The 20,490-nt window shown below is 35.4% G+C and overlaps 3 protein-coding genes and 1 pseudogene across 11 annotated transcripts; 2 read left to right on the top strand and 2 right to left on the bottom strand.

The window, feature by feature from the left end:
* Positions 1 to 640: 640 nt before the first annotated feature.
* LOC145559000 (aspartokinase 1, chloroplastic-like) lies at positions 641 to 5,074 on the bottom strand. Of its 8 annotated transcripts, none has more exons than XR_014092636.1 (5): positions 4,490 to 5,074; positions 3,729 to 3,769; positions 3,465 to 3,619; positions 2,355 to 3,163; positions 641 to 1,055 (listed from the first exon to the last, which is right to left on the bottom strand). XR_014092636.1 is itself a non-coding variant. In XM_081620385.1 (4 exons), exons 1-4 carry the CDS (start codon positions 4,561 to 4,563, stop codon positions 3,035 to 3,037), a joined length of 399 nt encoding a protein of 132 aa, XP_081476511.1. In that variant the 5' UTR covers positions 4,564 to 5,074; the 3' UTR covers positions 641 to 3,034. The 8 variants fall into 8 exon arrangements, 3 of the variants coding, with proteins under 3 accessions (XP_081476511.1, XP_081476514.1, XP_081476513.1); XR_014092637.1 differs by having other exon boundaries at positions 2,355 to 2,459; XR_014092638.1 differs by lacking the exon at positions 4,490 to 5,074 and adding an exon at positions 3,852 to 3,974 and having other exon boundaries at positions 2,355 to 2,459.
* A 324-nt stretch (positions 5,075 to 5,398) lies between these two features.
* LOC145560353 (homoserine kinase-like) lies at positions 5,399 to 6,816 on the top strand. Its single transcript, XM_081621605.1, has one exon. The coding sequence runs from the start codon at positions 5,487 to 5,489 to the stop codon at positions 6,597 to 6,599; it is 1,113 nt and encodes a 370-aa protein (XP_081477731.1). The 5' UTR covers positions 5,399 to 5,486; the 3' UTR covers positions 6,600 to 6,816.
* Positions 6,817 to 8,905: 2,089 nt separating this feature from the next.
* LOC145560352 (RING-H2 finger protein ATL80 pseudogene) lies at positions 8,906 to 10,929 on the top strand (annotated as a pseudogene).
* Positions 10,930 to 12,075: 1,146 nt separating this feature from the next.
* LOC145559002 (monosaccharide-sensing protein 2-like) lies at positions 12,076 to 17,287 on the bottom strand. 2 transcript variants are annotated; one of them, XM_081620391.1, is made up of 6 exons: positions 17,029 to 17,287; positions 16,262 to 16,373; positions 15,260 to 15,826; positions 13,974 to 14,905; positions 13,128 to 13,315; positions 12,076 to 12,704 (listed from the first exon to the last, which is right to left on the bottom strand). In XM_081620391.1, exons 2-6 carry the CDS (start codon positions 16,338 to 16,340, stop codon positions 12,263 to 12,265), a joined length of 2,208 nt encoding a protein of 735 aa, XP_081476517.1. In that variant the 5' UTR covers positions 16,341 to 16,373; positions 17,029 to 17,287; the 3' UTR covers positions 12,076 to 12,262. The 2 variants fall into 2 exon arrangements, with proteins under 2 accessions (XP_081476517.1, XP_081476518.1); XM_081620392.1 differs by lacking the exon at positions 17,029 to 17,287 and adding an exon at positions 16,760 to 17,013.
* Between the last annotated feature and the right edge of the window lie 3,203 nt (positions 17,288 to 20,490).

Below are 20,490 nucleotides of genomic sequence, written 5' to 3'. Positions count from 1 at the left end.
GACTGTTTCCCTCCCTGATTTTCTTTTTTATAAAGTCTCCAACTTCAATTCACGATTTTTGCCCCAATTTCAACTAAATTTTCTCAAATTTCAGCTATTATTGTTTGAAGAATTTATCTACTGAAGTGCAGACTCTCAATTCGCATCTAAAGTATGAATCCACTCCTTAATTTTGGGTTTTTCGCCAACAATAATTGGGGTAAATGGTTATATTTAGGAATTAGGGTTCTTGAGGCAATTAAATTGGGGGTTTTTTGCAATTAGGGTACTTGTCTGAAATTAATTGGGCTTTTTTGTTAGATTTGTGCTGATTCGAGTACAACAAAGCATTCAATTTGCAGGAAAAAAAAAACAAACAAAAAAAAAGTTAGGGTTTTAATTCAACCCTTTAGGGGTAGTTTGCGTATTTAATAGAGAAGTAAAGGAAGAAAAAGGGAAAAGATTGATGCTTTTGGATGAATTAATTGAAGGAATAGATGAGGGAAGTTGTTTTTTGCGTTTAATACAACATCCAAAAGGTTAGGTCGAGGGAAAGGAAGAAAAAAAGGAGGGAAATTAATAAAGTGAGGCCCTCAAATGGAAATTCCACCAGAATTCCAAAAAAAAAGTGGTAATCTGAAAAAAAATTTAATGCATGGGGTGGTAATTTAAAATAAAAGTTTTGATGAGTGGTAATTTCAAAACAAGATCCCTTTTTGGGTGGTAATTTACAAATTTTCCTAAATAATTGGTGCACCCCTAAAAAATTTTCTCACTCCTAAAAATCATATTCAAATTATATTACTCTAAAATAGTTGATCATGCCTAAATAAGTTGCTCACCCTTAAAAAATTGTATACATCAACAAAGGCGGCATCTTGTACTACATATTCTTTGTGGAAATAAAAGCTGTCTTTGATTACTAATAATAAGCACTATCCTCTATTACACATCAATATTCATCTTGCTTAATTGGTTCTGATTTCACATCCAGAGACCGAGCAACATTTGCATGGTCGGTATCCTTTAGTGGCTTTGAATCCTCAATATTATTTTAGACTAACATGATCATCAACCTGCAACATCAAATAAAATAAGAAAATAAACACCACCACTTTCATGGCACACATATTGAAAATTTATATTACAATGTATGTATACAGGGAGCTTGAGTATAAATTCAATGAAAATAAACTCAATTAATGACCTTGAGTCATGACTTTGCATCAATCCATTTTCATGAACTCTCACTACTTGTAATTATACAAAAGAAATTGACTAAAGAAATTGTTGTCTTCCTTTCCTTCTCTTATTTTCTTTTCCACCCAATTGCTTCAATCCAAACTAAGTGTAGTAAAATAAAACCTATTTTGCCTAGCCCGTATACTTGAATGCTAAAAAACATATAACGGGAAAGCAAAGCATTAAATATATATTCCTAGATAATTCATGTTGTTTAGTTGCTAAATGCAGTAGATATTTTGTGGGTTGCGAGAGGTTGACAAGTGTAATATGATTTTTATTTAGTAAGCTGACCAACTATAGCTAATACTACAGTTTATTGTAATCTGATTTATTATCGATTCAAAATTATTCAAATTATAAATAGAAAGTTGGAAGAATCCCATGGTTCATAACCTAGCAGTGGTTAATTAGCATAACCTCAGGAGTTATAAGCCACCAAATCATTTGTGTGTGACCTGAATTTAGACAATTAAAGATACTACACTACTGCAATCATATACCACCTTAAGTAGTTAAGTTTAAGTATTCGTTACCCAAACGCCTTTATCTTTCAAAGCAGCTGCAAATGATCCTAAATGTGCCTTTATATCCATTACATTTCATAAAGTATTAGATTAGATCTTGGGACTTAAAAGGTCCTAGTAGCTCTCAACTCTTAAACCGCCCACCGCAAAAGTCTTTGTTCTACCATCTATACCCTCAATTTTCCCAGTCTTATTATTCATCCCAAATTTCAAATGACTAATTTATCCCAGTCAAGTGAGTGAGTTCGTTAAACAGATCTAAAAAAACAAGAAAAAAAAATCATATTCTCAAAATTAGATTTGATTATGGGAAACTATGATAGACCGAAGTTTTGTGTTTTGAAAATTTAGATTTTATAGGATTTTAGTTGCTGCTCAATCTCATTGACCCAAGGTTCCAGGAATGTTCAGAATGCACTTCGTGCTAAGTGGGAGGTTACTCAAAGAAGCGGGGTATGATCATTTTTGCTGTATCTTTTAATTTTTGTAATAATTTCTAATCTCAATGTATTGATTTTTTTTTTTTCTTCAAAAGAGAACACTAACTCAATTAATTATCGATAAACCCTAGCAATTGCAAAATTTTATGATTGAAAAACAAATTACCTCGCAAGCTGCTTCAATGAAAGGGAAAGTTCAGAAGTTCCTTTCAATGGAGGATCGGAGAAAACTCGAAAGTGAAAACAAGCAGTTGAACAAACATCAACGTCCCTAGCCATTTTTACAAGTAAATTCAACAAAAAAACCACAAAATACACAAATTTCCAAATCACAAATTCATAATAACGGTGCAAACACAAACCCTTATACAATTAGCTTTGATTGTATACCTTCAACTAAATGGGATTTCCTTAATACATGTTCAACTAAATAAAAACTAAACAAGGTTTATGAGATTAAGGAATTACTATTATATCAACAAAAAAAAAAAAGCAGAAGAAAAGATGTTTACATTGGACCACATCACTTCTTAAAGTACAGCCAAAGAATATCAAAATGAAAACAGATAATAATTTCACCCATTAGCATAATTTCATCAGCAAAAGTACTACACTAAACAAGCAAGATCATTTTTTTTTTTCCAAAACCTCAAATTTTAATAAATAAAAATCAACCTAATCAAGGTTAAGCTAATTCTTCTAAAGCATCAACATCAAAAAACTTTATTTTAGCTCTTCCATAGAGGTAAAACTTAACCTATATAGCCAACAATTTATTACTGTTAAAATTAAAAATTCCAACAAGTTTTAGAACAAGCTTCACAGAGGCAATACCCATTTACTCTGTCAAGCTTTAGAATTTCGACAAATTTTAGAACAGAGTGAATTTGGAATTGCTTTACCTTTGTTGAAACTTTTTATAGAGGTAAAACTTGTTATGTGATGCAAGCTTGTTGGTTTTTTGATGTTATTGTTCTGTGATAGAAGAGCGCGTTTAAAAGATTATAGGAAAAGATTATAGTAAAAGACTATAGTAATCAAAGTTGAACATGTTCATGATCCCCACAAAAATGAATTGTGGTGTGATATTACTAAAAGAGCAAAATATAACTGAATCCTATGATTTTGGCATTAGTATAAATAAGTTGATGTGAGCTAGATAGAACACAAATGCTCTGGAGTTTTCATTTACAATGAATGGTCTATTAAACATTATAACTTTGTGAACGTTCAATCAGTACATATATAATCATATAATATGAAGCTGATAACATACCTGGCGTGCTTTGGCACCGATTTTGTTCATATAAGCGGCGAAGATTGTTGTGGACAAACAATCTCCAAAGGAAACAAGATAATCCTTGGTACGTAGAGTGAGCTCCTTCATCATTGCAATACCCCTGAGAAACTGCTCTAATTCCTCTAAATGCGCTTTTGGAAGAAAAAACAAAATCTTAATTAGAAAAAAAAAAACTACTGGCAAACCAAGAAAGTGTTTACAATGCATACTAAACACTTGAATTGTATACAAAACGCTTACAAGATACAACAGAAACATCGATTTCGAGCTTTGCCACCATCCTTTAAGCACAAAATAATTTAGTTTTAGAATCAAAAAGGAATAAGAAACAAGCTATTATTATTGTTATGATTTTCTGGTTACCTATAATGAAGATCCTTAATAAGGATGAGTTCCAGGATGTCCCCTTCCCACCAGCCCAAAACTCCCACATACCCCCCACCAACCAGACCCTATTACACCCCCACCCTTCTACAGCCCCGATTCCACCAATTCCCGACCACCACAGCCAACTGTCACCACCAAAAACGCCCACACACCCCACCAACGAGCCATATTCCCCACCTCACCCAACCACAACTCCTTTCTCCCTCACGAACAGCAGCCACCAGCAACCCTAGTGCCCTGCTGCTGCTCCAACTTCTTGCACCAACAACCCCACATCACTAATTCCTCAATTCCCCACTAAATCACAGCCAACGCCGCCTATTACCTCCAAATTTTTACCTCAATTCCAAAATGCCCAAAAATAAAAATCACTTCTATTATACAGGGTAAACTTCATTAATCATTACAATAACTTAATCAATTAAATATATATATAGTACTCCATATAATAAACAAGCAAGATCATTTTTTTTTTTTTACAAAACCCCAAATTCTAAAAAATTTAAATCAACCCAGCCAAGGGGTTAATTATGAGCATCAGCATCAAAAATTAAAATCAACATAATTATGTGCATCAACATCAAAAATTAAAATCAACATAATTAACAACATACCTCGCAAGCTGCTTCAATGGAGGATCAAAAATGTCAATCAGCAGGATTTCTTCTATTGACATTTCCACCACCATTCTCCGTCGCCGGCGTCGATTCCCTTACTATCCGATAACTCGACTCGAAGATACCGACGACGGTGATGAAGACGTTGACAAAGACGACGGCGGAGTCGTCGCCGTCGAAGTCTCCGATTCCTGAGTCCGATTATTAGGTATCCGACGAGCCGCCGAGTGATGGCGGTTGTGATGGTCGTTACCGATGAGTAGCTTCCGAAGTATATGCTTCATCTTCGACATGGTTGTTGTTGTTGCTCGATCTTTACATTAATGGCGATTGAAGAGAGAGAATCTAAGGGGGAGTGCGAAAAATGGAGGGAGGAAAGGCGAGTGGAGAGTGAAGAGAGAGAAATTGAAGTGAGAAAGGAGAGATGGAATGAGAGTGAGAAAGACTGAAAGACCGATTCAAAGGTCAGAGAAAGCAAATGGAAGAAATGAATGGTAGAGCATGAAAGGGGAAAAAGCATGAATGAGGCATTCAGGGTTGAAGACTGAAGTCAATCAACAAGGAAAATAAGGAAAAAAAAAAAAAAAAAAAAAACCAAAGGGCATAACCGTCACTACACTGTAGATTTGAAACAGTAACACATGTTCTGGGATTTAAAAGGGTAAGGAAAAATGTCTTGTAATCCATTTAGGTAACATATCATGACAAGAATGGGCAATGAAAGGGTGTGTTATTGATGAAATTTCTTGAACATGTGGTAAAATTAATAAAGGTAAAGGCCTGTTCTAATTTATATCTGAATTGAATTGAACTGAAATTAAGTTGAAGGGAACCGGCCCTAGGTATTATGGAGTACCAGTGTTAAAAAGGGTTTATTAAATGGATGAGTACATAAAATTGATTTGTTGTTTTGCTTGTTTTCTCCACCTTTTTCTCCATTTCTTGACCACCACTTTCACCTTCACCTTCACCTCCATTCACAATCTCTGCAACAATGGCAATCTGTGCTCAATCTCCATTGAAACCCATCAATCTCTCTCCTCATCTCAACCACCCCACCATTCACAAATCCCCATTCACCTGCAACTTTTCTCTCTCCTCCAAACCCACCCCAACTCTCTCCACTGAACCCACCCCAACCCTCACCTCCGTCACCACCTTCGCCCCTGCCACCGTCGCCAACCTCGGCCCTGGCTTCGACTTCCTCGGTTGCGCCGTCGATGGCCTCGGTGACTTCGTTTCTCTCTCCGTTGACCCTTCTGTTCACCCCGGTCAACTCTCCATCTCCTCCATTTCCGGCAACGCTTCTTCCAAACTCTCCAAAGATCCCCTTCTCAACTGCGCTGGTATCTCCGCTCTTGCCGCCATGAAACTCCTCAACATTCGCTCAGTCGGCCTTTCTCTCTCTCTCCAAAAAGGGCTTCCTCTCGGCTCAGGACTCGGCTCATCGGCGGCTTCCGCAGCCGCCGCCGCCGTAGCCGTGAACTCCCTCTTCGGCTCCCCTCTTACCCACCTCGAGCTTGTACATGCCGGACTTGAGTCGGAATCTAAGGTTTCCGGGTATCACGCCGACAACATTGCGCCGGCGATCATGGGGGGTTTCATCCTAATCAGGAGTTACGAGCCGTTGGATTTGGTGAAACTGGAGTTTCCTGAGGTTAATGATTTGTACTTTGTACTGGTTAGTCCGGAGTTTGAAGCTCCCACGAAGAAGATGAGAGCGGCATTGCCGAAAGAGATTGGGATGCCGCATCATGTGTGGAATTCAAGTCAGGCGGCTGCGTTGGTGGCTGCTGTGTTGAAGGGTGATGTGGCGGGGTTAGGGAAGGCAATGTCATCGGATAAGGTGGTGGAGCCTACACGGGCGCCGTTGATTCCTGGAATGATGGCGGTGAAGAAGGCGGCGATTGAAGGGGGAGCGTTCGGGTGTACGATTAGCGGGGCCGGGCCTACAGCCGTGGCGATAACGGATAATGAGGAGAAGGGGAGAGAGATTGGGGAAAGAATGGTGGAAGCATTTTGGAAGGAAGGTGGATTGAAAGCTGCTGCTGTTGTTCAGAAGCTTGATAGGGTGGGTGCTAGAGTTGTTAGCAGTGTTCCCAGATGAATTTTGTTTTTGGGGTATGTTTTTTATTTCAAAGCTTTTGTATTTTTTGATCATTTTTGAATGATTAGTACTGCTTTTGAGATTATTTAGGGAAGAGAAATAAATTGTATTTGCTGAGTTGAATTAGAATCTAATGAGCTTTGAGCTCTTCCTCATATCATTGCTGCTGATTTTTTGTATTTCTCTAATGATAATGATAAATTGGAATTGTATTGAAGTTTTGATGTTGATTATGTTACCTTGATACAAATTGTAATGGGTGCTGAACTTTGTTGTTGATTATGATCTTGTTCATGGAACTTAATGACTGAGTTTGGTCTTTGTGATCTGAACTCTGAACATCATTATAGATTTATAGCGTGAAAGGATGTGGTGAAACTAGAAATGGCCCTTTAGGTGGGAGGGCGAAGGGTGAAGGACTTCAGAACTAATATAGGATTATAGGCCTTATACGAGGATTTGGTTGCTGCGACTGGTTGTCTCATTATGAGAATAGAAGAATTTGTAGTCAAACCTTATGTTTACCACCCATACTTTATTCCTTTGATGAAATGTTTGGAAGAGAGGGTGCAATACTATGCAGCTAGGAAATTATTGGTGGTAATGCTATGTACTTTATCCCAAGCAGGCAAGCACCATTGAATCCAGATTTAATGAATTCTTGCTTTTAATGTGCTGGTTGAGTTGTGTTGTCTTAGGATCTTTTGAGGGCAGATGGGAAGTAGAGGAGCTCTCCTGAAACGTGTACAATCCTAACAAAACCTCTTGAAGCTGTGGGTTCCTTAGAATTTGTCTTCCTTTCTTTTCTCGATTTTTGTCAAAGTGTCAAATAATAAAATATTGTGGTCAGCTACGACTTAGAGCCTTCCATCTTCAATAATGAGTGAATGGTTGTAGGAATAGTTCCCGCGGAGCATATTCCCTTCTTGCTGGCTGAAATAGTTTGAAATGACTTCACTAAGCTGAAGGAATAAGAAAATGAACGATAAAATTGCATGCTTCTTATCAGTTACCCGTCTTACCACTGCAGTTAGTATACTGCGGATACACCTCAATTATAATTTGATAATCTTGCTTTTACCAGCACAGATGCTTAATGAATTACACCCCATTTAGACAATCTAATACTCGTGTGATGAAGCAGACACTGTATGGAGCTGGGAGAAGATATTTTGTGAGAATATACTTCTGCTGCTCTATTATTGCTGCTATCTGTTTGTTGTCTATTACTAATTGGTTATCTTTATCTTATTCTACTTTTTGGCAAATAAATGGAGAGAACCTTGGGGGCACCTGCCATCAAAATGACTCTTGGCTCATACATTTGCTGTTTCACTTGTTACTCATAAGATAATATACTTTAGCATATCTATAATACACTGCTATAATTCTTCCTTCTCTTATTTGCTTAGATTTGCTATATTCTTCTATGGGTTTAAAACTTAAAAGTGTCCTTTAACAATTATTTCACTTACACAAATAATTAATTAAAAAATTTAGTTGAAACCGTCACCACTGTAACTCAATGTTACCTGTTATCATCGACCAGTTGAGCTTCATTAAGAAGTCCTTTTCAGGTTATTGATTGAGAATCATTCAGTGTACTTCTGGATGGAATTTAGGTTAATGTTGGAAAAATGGATGGTGGGCAATGGAGAACAAAAGCACAGGCGTAAAAGAATGAACCAGATTCTTCTATAGATCACCTTTTCTGCTCATTGTGGAGAGTTCCTTTTCATGTAGTCTATCCCACTACCAAAAGTTCCTTTAATTTTTTGTCATGTTTATGCAATAAAATATGCATTTTTTTTTTTAATTAATTATTGAAAAAAGTTGCTAGTTGTAGAAATGGAACTCTGCTTATAAACTTGGTTATAGGAGCAGCAGTCATGCTGTTGTGTGCTTGTACTTATTATCATGTTCAAGCATTTGTTTAAATCTGAGATACTTGCCACTGACCAAGTAATCTATTTGCTCTTTAGTTCTTGTTAGTGCCAGATACAAAGCTGTTTTATAAGAAGATATATAATGATGGTGGAAAGAACACATGTTCCACATCCTGTTAATTAGTGTCCTTGTTAGGATTTGTTATGGTTTATACTTTTGCATTGCACTTGTTCATGTCCATTGGCCATAATTATTCAAACACTGTCAATTGTTTATGGAGCTTTGTCTCAAGAAGCTTAATCTCCTAGCAGGCTGGCACAGTGCATACACGCTCAATATATTACTAATCTTTTTTTTTTTTTCAATATATTACTTATCAAAAAGAGGAAGAGGTCAATAATTATTATATACCAATTTATGCTAGTGTGCTCACTGCTCAGTGAAATGAAGGTTTTATAAAACTTCATAGTGTCTTTTCATGTATGTTTGATTTCTTCTTAAATGAACTAGATGCTTACTATTTACAACTTCATTGCATGTAATTTGTTTACCGTTGGTGCTTTACTTTGTATGCAGTTTACTTATTCCCTGTAGTTTTGCAGTCTGATTTCTAATTCACATTATCTACCCTAACATGTGTGTGAAACTATATACCATTTTGTGAAAGGAGGTTAAAATTCTACTTAAAGATAATTGTTTCATTTTTCTAATAATATGCATTTTATGTAGTCTTGGGAAGAGTGACATGAGTGCATTGCCAAGTCTTTATATTGTTACTTGCTGAGATGTAGTTATTTAGTATATTTACAATAGAAATAGTTTTAAATGGTGGGCCTTAAGATATTTAGTTGAGCTGCAAAATGCTCTATAAGCTCATGCTTACCTAGTCTCTCTAAAGAATCAAGAGAGGAAAAAGCCTTTTTAAAAAATTATTTTTTGAGGGGGCAGGATGGAAAGTTATAATTTATGTCCTGTTATTGGTTGACAGCAACTTGCTACGTATCACTATTACTATAAAAGCTTTGCAGACCTAGAGGCTCACTCAGACTTAACCTCTGAGAAATTAAACCCTTTATATGCACACCCTTGTACTCTTTACGAACACAACCCAACCCCCTCTCTTGAAAAGATTACAGAGAACAGGAAAAGAAGGAAAAATCATGGTTGTTAGTCTAAGACTTCTTTCTGCAGTTAACACATCAGTGTCTGCCAATAATGCGGGACTAACTTCTACCCAATCAGACTATGTTGTCATCTTGGCTGCTCTCTTTTGTGCTCTTATCTGTGCAGTTGGCCTTGCAATGGCAGCACGCTGTGTGTGTCTCCACCGCCCTTTCAATCTTTTCACAACAGCTACAGTCTTTCATACTTCAGCACCTCCTCCGTCAGGTCTCAGTAAGAAGACCCTCCAGTTACTGCCTACAACGAAGTATCTTTGTGAAGCAGATGATAGTAATAAACAGGCTGACTGTGCCATCTGTTTGACAGAGTTTTCTGATGGAGAAATGATGAGGGTTCTTCCACGATGTGGCCATGTATTTCATATAACCTGCATTGATAAATGGCTTGGGTCCCACTCATCGTGTCCATCTTGTAGACAATTAGTTCTAGTAGCTGGTAAATGTCATCACTGTGGAGGATTTTCTGCCCATCAGGGCTTCCATGGCACTGCCAATGAGGTGCATACGAGAGAGACTGATGTGATGGGCAGGCAAGAGCCTCAAGACTATATGCTTACATATTTACCTTAATAACAGCAGGAAGTGATGTGTTTTTTCTTATTGTTTCGGTATAATTACCTACCTTCATTTGATTGGAGCGGGCGTGCCATATATGTCAAAGTGCATTTGATTATGGCATTCTTCTAGCATTGTCAGTTACGGTATTATGTGAAGTTTGGGATTTTGCATCTTGCTACACACGTATGTGCCATGAGTTTGGGGATCATATCAAGCTGCAAGGTTGCTTTTGCTTTGGTCTAGTGAGACAAATTTACTATGTAGTGTTTGGCAGAGAAATACTTCAATCATCAGCAATTCAGCATCACTGAATCTTTGGTGCTCTTATAATGTCGTACACTTGTACTTGTCCAAGACCCTGATTCTCAGCCAAGATGCCCCCCTTCCCCAGGGAAGTTAGTCACAAAAATGCTTAAGAAGCACTGTTATGATGTAACAAATACGAAAGACCAGAACTGTTGTGAAAACACCAACGGTGGATGACTTGCTTGAGTTTCCTGTATACAATACTGATAGTAACATAAGTCCAATTGTTCGTGACAGAGGAGCCAAGTTCCAGGCACTTGGGCATAATTCACAAATTCATAGTTGTCTATTCTTGGCATTGTAGAGCTCTTTGCTAGCTTTTTATGTACAACTTCTACTATGTTGCTGCAGAACACTTATGTACACTATACTGTGGTTTTTAATATTAATCGAACTTATGTGCAGCACTAAATTTGTTATGATTTTAAGATATTTTAAGTTCATGAAATCATGAGATTAATGCTGTTATTTAAAATTCAAGATGCTTGCAAGTAATATGGTGCCTTAATAATTTTCTTGTTCTGATAAGCATTCTTAGCCCCTTTTTTTTTTGGTTTACTTGCATAAATATTAGAGTATACGGTATATACCTATTATAGTGGAAGCTCCATAATCGTAAAAGCTCTTGTATCAAATCATAATTAATTATTTGGTTCTGATTCTAATCTCCCTTGCTTACTCTAGCAGATGCCTTAGAGAAACTCATAGCTTTAACTTCTTTCATTTTACTTGAGTGTATGTGGTAGTCAACGAACACTTCCACTAGAAAGTTGACACGGGGAGGGAAAGTCAAGGAGGAAAAACTTTTGCTTAAATGACGTCATTATTAGGTAACTCGAGAATTTAGAATTTTTTGTTACTCGTATATTAATTGTGCATAAGGTACCCTACTTTTTTAAGTTTTCAACTAATATAAGTTAGCAGCTGAAAATGTATGCTGGGACCCACATATATTGACTGTATGCGTCGTTGTTACTGTACATGATAGAATTTCAAAAGTCTCACTTCTAGGAGTTATTTGCACAAGTTAGTGGCTTGGGTCTTGAGATAACTATTTGTGAGCTACTCGATGCTCGGTTAAATAAAACCTTAAACGAAACTTAGAAACTCAAATAAATGCAAGTCCAATGCAAAATGAGGGGAAGAAAAGTATTTATAGTTCAGAATGAAACTCATAACTTTGAATGTTAATATATTTTTGCTCCATTTTTTTTATGTCAGTGGTCTAAAGAGAGATTAAGCCCTCTATATACCCTTTTTGTTGAGTTTGCTAAATACATCCTGCCTCATATCAGGAAAAGAAATAGAGTCTAAGTTTATGTCAATATAATTACGTAGACAAATGTGTATTAGTTATGTCTAGTGTTCATGTCAAATATTGTGAGACGGTAAGAGACTAGAATAAAAGCGTCCGACAAGGAAGGCAATAGAGGATCAAGAGGGAAAAAACATTTTCCCTCTCTAGTGTTTATGGGGTGTTATAAACTGTAATGATTATGGGATGAACAACCGGAACTAACAAGTGGAAAAACAACTCAAGCTCGTAAATGTGACCACCATTACTGGAAATAATTTACTCTCTGAAATTGGGTAATTAAACAGCCAAGTTTTAAGAAAAACTGTAATCAAAAGACCTGCAACAAAACTATTTACTTGGACTGACCAATAATATCCAGAGTTGGGAATACTATCCGTTCCCTTAGCACTTAGCAACCCTATGAAAACTGCAAATCAATCCTTGTCTTCGGAAGTGTGTATTGCGCCAAGAGCAAAGAACTCGGTGATTACCTCCAGGGGCATGCCCTTTGTTTCAGGAACCTTTACAAAGATGAAAACCCATGCAATAAAACTAACAACGGCATAGAAGCCAAAGACGCCAGCTAGTCCAAAAGCATTAAGCATGATAGGAAGGGAGTCGGTAACTATGATATCACCAATCCAAAAGGTAAGTGCACAAATAGCAATGCAGAGACCGCGAATTTTGGTAGGGAAAATTTCTGCACACAAAATATTTGGGATTGGGCCAAAACCCATAACAAAGAAGCAGAAGTAGAGAACTACGGAGATTGTAGATATCACAGCATGCACAGTGGTGCCCATCTTTATCAGATTTCCGAGTATCAGGACAACTAGCGATAGGAACAATACAGGAATTGTGGTCAGCAGCAAAGTCCTGCCAAGAAACATAAATTAATATGTCACACAAGGAAAGGAAAGGCTTAAATAAAAATTTGAGGTATAACTTTGACTTAAGCTGAGTTAGTCTTTTTGATGCATCATGCAATTACAGATTTACAGATATGACTGAAATATACTTGAAACACAACTAAAAAAACATCCCAATATAATATAGCATATGGCAATATGCTAATAACAACATTTTTTATACAAAAAATAATGAAAAGAATACTAGAAGAATCAAGGTTAAACTAAATCATGGACTCTAATTCCTTAGGCTTTGCTTTCTGTGGCTTGAGGCCTGGCTCAGGCTCAATTAAAGCCTCCTCTAAACAAAAATGAGCAGGGACAAGCAATCACAAAATAACTAGCTTTTACTGAAACAAAAGGCCATTGGGTGGTGAAAGTCAAACTTTACCTCCTTCCAGAAATATCCATAAGCCTCATTGCAACAGCTATAGCCGGAAGCATAAGAAGAGTGGTGAGTGCACTGATGAGCAATGATGCAGAGGAAGAACCGATACCCATGTGCGAAAGAAGATCACCAACCCCAGCCTGCTCTAATATTTGAGGAGTGTAATACAGGACCCCATTAATCCCAGAGAACTGCACCAAGAAAAATATAAATTCATGTGAGAATCACAAGGCCAGATTACAATTCACAAGAAAAATAGAAAATGCACAAACGAATTTTAGACAATACTGAACATTAAAGGAAATTGGCAGTAGCCTACTCAAGAAAAGAGTTAATTTCTAAAAATTAGGAAATGAGAATGAAGGACAGGATGTGGGTCTAAATTTGCATGAAAATGAATTCATTTGTGTTAAATTTAGAATATAGCACCCAAATCCTCTGATCCCAGGGGAATATTTAAAACGGCAAAGGTGTTGATTTGAACGGTAACTAATGCTCTTGAATCAAATATCTATACACAAAAAGGCCTCAAAGGGAAACTTAAATTCTTTACACAGTGTTCTGCACATAAATTCAGACATTATATCATTATATTATTCAATAGGAAACCACTTTTGGTTTACTGGCAATTTGTAACTTGATCAGACAATCACAGTCCATCATGTCCAAAATGTCGCTAATGTCAAACAAATCAATTGATGTCATGTATCAGCAACAGCTATAAGAGAAAGGAATTATAAGAGGCTAAGAGGATGAAGGTAGGCAAGAGTCGAAAAGGTAAAACAAAAATTTGAAAAACAAGCCCTGCTCTAGCACCACATGCTTTTTAGAAGGAATAGCTTATTTTACCTGCTGAAGAAGTTGAAGTCCAACACCAACAACTAATGCACGCCTGACACCAGGTTCTAACAGGTCTCTCCAACTAGGTCCTTTTCCAGCAGTCTGAGAAGGGTGAACCATAGCTGGTCCATTTGCACGGTGCTCTATGAATTCCCTCGAATAAAGGGCTGGTTGACTCACTAGTGCAGCCGCCTTGACATAGTCTGTATCACCAGTAACATCACCGCCAGGAAGAGATAACAAAGATCCTCGTTTAGATCCTGCATCACCCTCCTGGTGTAAATAAAGTCTTTTGAATCCTCCTTCCTTCTTCCCATCTGGACCTTCTCTCTCACTCCATTTCCAAGCCAGCTGCCAACCACCACCAATACCACTAGCTTCACTTCCTTGAATTAAACTACTAGGCTTCATGCTGAACATGCTGCCCGAAGCAGGAGCAACCATGGCTTTATCTGTACCTGAAGTCTGATGAGATATAAGTGGACTTCGTAGGTCTTCATCCTCTTCAGCATAATCTTCATCATCGTGAGCATAATCATCATCATCCCCAGGAATATTTTCTTCATCCCACTCTTCATTTCTAGGATCTTTCCCTCCTATACTAAACATACTACCAAAATTTGGGAAGATGATACTTCGCATGCTTCCTTGTTCTGGAAGCTTCTCATGTACACTACCGAAAAGTGTGACAAGAGGGTCTACAAAGGAACTGCCAGGATTCTGAATGCTTCCTTGGCGAGATGCAAGGCCCAGCATACTCTGGCCAGTGACGGGTCTGGCAACCCAGGATCGGCCTACTTCAGACCCATATAGCTTAATTTGATCTTTGACAACCATGGGATCTTGGTCCTCAGTGTTTTCAGCATCTGGCTCAATTAAGTATTCTTCTATTGATGTGTCACCTCCAACTCCAAGTCCCTCAACAAGTAAAGCCATTTCAGCTGTTCATCCAAAAAACATATGTAAATGATACAACATTGCTTTAGCTTTCAATCTCCAATCAACAATTATACTCCCTTTTACTTTAGTTAGACTGTTATCAACTTTGGTCTGTCTAACATTGATTATCATACATATTCATTGTCACTCAGCAAATAATGCTTAACTTCACTGAACTCTCAATTGTTGCTCTATATAATCTCTTGCTTGTCTATTTTAACCAGGAAGTCTTCATTATCATTAAAAGTTAAAAAGGCAGAAAGTGTTATTTCCAGTAAAAATGCAGATAATTTGACAACCGGCTTAAGTTTACAAGCAAAGTGCAAATATAACTATGGAAGTAGCAGAAGACTAACCAGAGACATCTTCCCTTCCCCGCAATCGTTGAAGAACCTTTTTGGCCTCAATCATTTTTCCTTTACTAACAAGCCATCGAGGAGACTCAGGTAAAAAGAATACAGTTAATGCAAAATAAATCAGGGATGGAACGAAAAGAATCCCAAGCATCAATCTCCAGCTAGGTTTTTCCATTAATGACATCCCAAAAACCATACAGTAAGCAACAAACATTCCACCAGAACCAGTAAACTGAGGAAGTGTATTCAATGTACCCCTTATTTCAGTTGGGGCTGTTTCTGATATATAAAGAGGAACAAGAGTAACAGCCAAACCACTTCCGAAACCATCCAATAACCGACCCAAGAGTAGTACATAAACATTGGGAGACCACAACATTATCAAGGCACTAACAAAGAAGCATACAGAGGAAATAATCATCATAGGACGACGCCCAATACGATCTGAAATCGGCCCAGAACATGTTGTGATAATAGTGGCACCAATTAATGACATAGCCACAATTAAGCCTTCCAAAGTTGGTGCACTCTCCAATTCGAATTCTTTCTTAATATATAACACAGCCCCTGGAATAAAACAAATATAAAAACCCCACCAAAATTCTTAGTAAGTCTGGTTACTAGAACCAGAAATCATGATAATAAAATTACTAACAAATCAATGTAACCTCAAAAACATAATGCATATATGAAAATCATGTACTCCCTCCATTCTTTAAAGTTCTTCCTACTTCCATTTTCATCCATTAAAGTAACCACCACAAAGATCATTTATGAAAAAAGACAGTAATTTTCTTTTTGTCATCTTCTTTTTCCAATTTTCCCATTTCATCTCTTTGCAAGGGTTTTCCCATGTTTTACCAATAATGTAAAATTGGCCAAAAATCCAACTTTATAGTTTACACATAGTCTTAATTAGGCAAATTTGAGTAGCATAAAAAAGTAACAATTACTACTGAAAAATCAAATATAGAAAGAATTAAGAATTAATGAGCAAATTACCAGCAATAGTAGCATTGTCCCATCCTTGCAACAAATTCCCAACTGTTGCAGCGATTGCAACTAATACTGCCCCACTCATTTTTACCTCAAATTAATCTACTTCTTCAATAATCTGTCAGAAAACCCACAATTAAAAAAACTCAATTAACATCAGTTAATTCTTAAATCACATAAAGAAATTTAAATAAATAGAAAAAATTGACACATGCAAAATACAGCAAACCCCAATTAATTAAAAATGGAAAGAAAAAAAAATCAAAGGAAAACAAAAAACCCATGCAAGAAACAGGAAAATAGACTGACCCAAATGAGAAAATAACCAATTTTCATGAAAATTTTGTTACTTACCTTTAAAAGAAATTATACTTCAAGTTAGAAACAGAATGGTTCAGAATTTCAGATAATTCTAATTACTCTTAATCATATGAAAGAGATAAATTCTGAAATCTGAAATAAAATAAAATAAAAATACAACTTTCAAGAAAATTTGCTACTTACCTTCCAGAAAAATCGAAACTTTTTCAGTGAGGATAAAATTAAATAAAAAAAAAAAAATAGTATCTTAGAGAATTCTAACCATTGATGAACTGCAATTTGGCCAACAAAGTATTGGCTAGTAAAAAAGAAAATAGTTTTTAACTTATAGTACTGTATTAACAAAATCTCAAGAATATAAGTGAAAAAACACAAAATAACAAAAACCCAAGATAATTAAAAAAACAAAAAAAATGGTAAAATAAAAATGTTGCAAAAACTGAGGTCATCACCATGCCCTTTGGCAACCGACTGATTGTGTAGTGAATTGACAGGTGCCTTGCTGTTGTTGTTGGTTTAACACACCTAAGCTTAGTTCGTTCTTGGTGTTTTTCTCTCTAGTGTGACTCTCTCTTGAAGCAGAGTGATTGACGCAGTTTTTGTTGTGTTTTTTGTCAAGCTAAGCTAAAATATACTACTATTCTGTTTTGATGATATTATTATAGGAATATTGGAATATCATATGATGATGTTGTGCTTACTCTTGGCGCTATTCATTCTTTTGTTGACATCATCCCGTGTTTAGTCCTTAGTAATAGCTAGTTATTGGATCGGATGATGATTTATATTGTCATACACTTACATCGTTATTCCTTTTAAAGGAAAGGTGCCACGTGGCACTCTTCAACGTATATGACAACGTGTCATAATGCCACGTCAGCAACACGTAAGTTTGCGACTTCATTTAACAAAATTAATAAAATATGGTTTTATTAAAAATCGAACCCTCAACCTCACACAAATAAGTGTTATACACTTACCATCTCCACCAACTTTTATTTGTGTTTTAAATTTCGCATATTTAACATTATATATTCCTTTTAAATTAGAGTTTATTTAATTTATTTATTTTTCACAAGATTAGAAAATAAATACATATGTAGTAAAAAAAAAACCGTAACGTCCGGGACAACGCCCAAATCACACACTAGCTATACAACACTTGAACATAATTATCAAGTTAAAGAAGTATAAACTAGCAATTTGGGCGGGGCATCGCCCAGGACACACACTAGTTTGGGTTTAAAATATGTTTATTTGTAAAAGGAGAAAAATGTTGTTTTTATTGGCACAATAGCAAATTATTGTATGACTAGATTATATTAATACTATCAAAAAAGGGAATTTATTTACAAGTTTACATGTGTATAGATTTTATTTGTTTGAGAAGTAGAAATTTATAAGATTGTTTTGGACAATTAATGTGTTTTTATTATCCATTTTGTAGGCTAAATGTTTAAGGAAAATGCTGAGTAATGCCTAATGTATAAATGAGATATCTTATCTCAGGGGCATTATTGTAACTTTTAAAGGTGATATTGGTAATACTCTTTAAACTTACCTTGACAAAGTGACAGGAGTCGGAAATCACGGTTATTCTCATAGTGGAATAATGGTAATGCAAATGAATACACTAATGGTTAGTCAACTGCTACCTAGCTAAGCTAATACACTGATGGTTAAATTTTGGGTTATTGTATTCCAAATACGAATTGAATTACTCTAGATCACCAATTAGTGTAAATTAATCTTTGAGCAGCTCTGATTACGCTGAATTGAATAAAACAAAAATTTACGCAAATTTTCAAAAAAACACACGATTAATTTATATATTATTCTCACATTAGTCACTTTCAATTCAACTATGCATGTCCATTCAATTTTTTAATCATGCTATTCGATTTAAAATTCTTGTATTCACTGTAAAGCAGGCAACTTTGTAAATTAAAGTTTGGTTCTATAATATGCACTCAACCTACGATCTATTTCAGACTTTACAGTAAAATATAAGATTAATTTATAAGATAAAGTTTTAATCATGCGATTATACAATTAATTGTTGGTGCGGATGTGACTAGTAGCTAGTGATCATGCATCTTTAAAAGCAAGGTTTGATAAAGATATATTCGTTTGATTGAAACTTTTTTATTGGAAAAAAAATGATACTATTCTTTTGATTGAACTTGGAGGTTGATTGTTTAATGGATTTAAATTGAATTCTACTCATGTTTATATTACTGTACAAAAATGACTTATGATTTCTTAATTAGTTGCTACTCATATAAATTTTATATATTTTGGGTTGTTCTAATTTAATTGTGTTTGTGTTGCTTTCATAATCTATCTTATTTAGATTATTGAACATTTGGAGCATAAACGTTTCCAAAATTATTCAACATCAAACGACACTAACTTTGCGAGAGATGGTGGGCAACAAAGTTACCATCTCTCTTAACATGAGACCAACTTATAAAATTAAACCAATTACTTAAGTCAATTCACAATAAATTGTACAAAAATAAATGTTCACATTTATTTATAACACAATAAAGAGTAATTATTTTGGATTACGTGAAAAATAGAAAATATGGATGAGGTGATAGAATTTGATTTCTTTGAGACACAAATTATCTCTAATACTACCAATTATATCATTTGAGAGACAAAAAGAAGTTTGTAGTGCGTGGTAATGACTAAAGAAACAAATCGAAAGGTCAGGGTCTTATAAGGTTTAACTTTATATTATAAAGTGATGTGATGTTAATATAAACTATTATAAGCTACTACAATTCAAAAGATTAACCTAGATTACACAAGATATTTTACTTGGAATTATTTGGATATTCCTGTTTTTGGCAAATTCTGAACCTCTTTGATCTTTACTTCTCCATATAATTAGGCAATTAGGCAGTAATGTCTTTGAATTAATCATACTCATTAATTTAATTAATCAATCTTTGTATGTATTTATTAATTTTGTCATAACAGTGAATGTGGAGTCATATACCTCATTAGCCCTCTACATGTATTTTAAGGAGTCCTTGTAATTTATCTGCTTTTTATAGTAGTATGAATTAAATTTAACGATAAAGTATTTAGAATAAGTGATTATGGAAGTATCTTCGACAAAACATCAATCGAATAACTATATAATTAAGGTAGTGGACAAATAGAAATTTGCAAAAGCAAGAGACTAGTCAATACACATCTACTTAAGTTATACTAGTAAATTTTTTAACACTTTTGTGATTATTATTTTTTTATTTTTATGTGTAGCTTATAGCAATTAGTTGTGTAATAGTCGACTATTTTATTATAAACCAAATGAGTAACACAAATCTTTCTCATTTCAAATAAAGTGAATACAACACAACCTAAATAACAGCGAACGTACGATATTATATCGGCTTAAAAGCCATTCAGTATGGATTAGGACTTTAGGAGCATTGATACTTGGTTTATATTACTTCAATTCCGATTAATATCTATCTCCAAGTTTTGGAAATCATTGCAATGTTATTTCAATCAATCATTTGATTGTAGAGAAGAGGAGTGGCGTCATGAACATGATAGTTACTCCGCAAGTGTGGTGCTTTGGCTGATATTCGAATATGCTGCTTTATTTTTCCCACTCCCCAACTAAAGAAAAATGGTTCAAATGGGAATTGATAAAATAGCATAATCTACTATTTTTTTTAGACTTTTATACTTTATTTTTCCCACTCAAAAAAAAAAAAAAATAAAATAAAAATAAAAAAAATAAAATTAAATACTGTAATTGATTAATTAAGATTTTGTGTTTGATCATCAATTGTGGGAGTAAGATATTTTTATAAAATATGAGTGATAACTAAATTCTCCATCCATTTTAACGGCAATGTATGAAATGATAGTCATCGTTAATTAAGGATTCT

This window comes from Chenopodium album, chromosome 9 (assembly GCF_948465745.1).
Source record: "Chenopodium album chromosome 9, dcCheAlbu1.1, whole genome shotgun sequence".
Lineage (NCBI taxonomy): Eukaryota > Viridiplantae > Streptophyta > Magnoliopsida > Caryophyllales > Amaranthaceae > Chenopodium > Chenopodium album.
The sequence above is the reverse complement of the archived record's forward strand: the minus strand, read 5'-3'. Positions and strand labels throughout refer to the sequence as shown.

Coding starts and splice junctions, on each gene's coding strand:
- LOC145560353 (XM_081621605.1), top strand. CDS start 5,487: ATGGCAATCTGTGCTCAATCTCCATTGAAACCCATCAATCTCTCTCCT.
- LOC145559000 (XM_081620385.1), bottom strand. CDS start 4,563: ATGGTGGTGGAAATGTCAATAGAAGAAATCCTGCTGATTGACATTTTT. Junction 3,620..3,728: donor CGATGTTTCTGTTGTATCTT/GTAAGCGTTTTG, acceptor TTCTTCCAAAAG/CGCATTTAGAGGAATTAGAG. Junction 3,164..3,464: donor TCGGTGCCAAAGCACGCCAG/GTATGTTATCAG, acceptor CTTCTATCACAG/AACAATAACATCAAAAAACC.
- LOC145559002 (XM_081620391.1), bottom strand. CDS start 16,340: ATGAGTGGGGCAGTATTAGTTGCAATCGCTGCAACAGTTGGGAATTTG. Junction 15,827..16,261: donor GGACAATGCTACTATTGCTG/GTAATTTGCTCA, acceptor GTTTTATTCCAG/GGGCTGTGTTATATATTAAG. Junction 13,316..13,973: donor GACTTCAACTTCTTCAGCAG/GTAAAATAAGCT, acceptor TTCTTGGTGCAG/TTCTCTGGGATTAATGGGGT.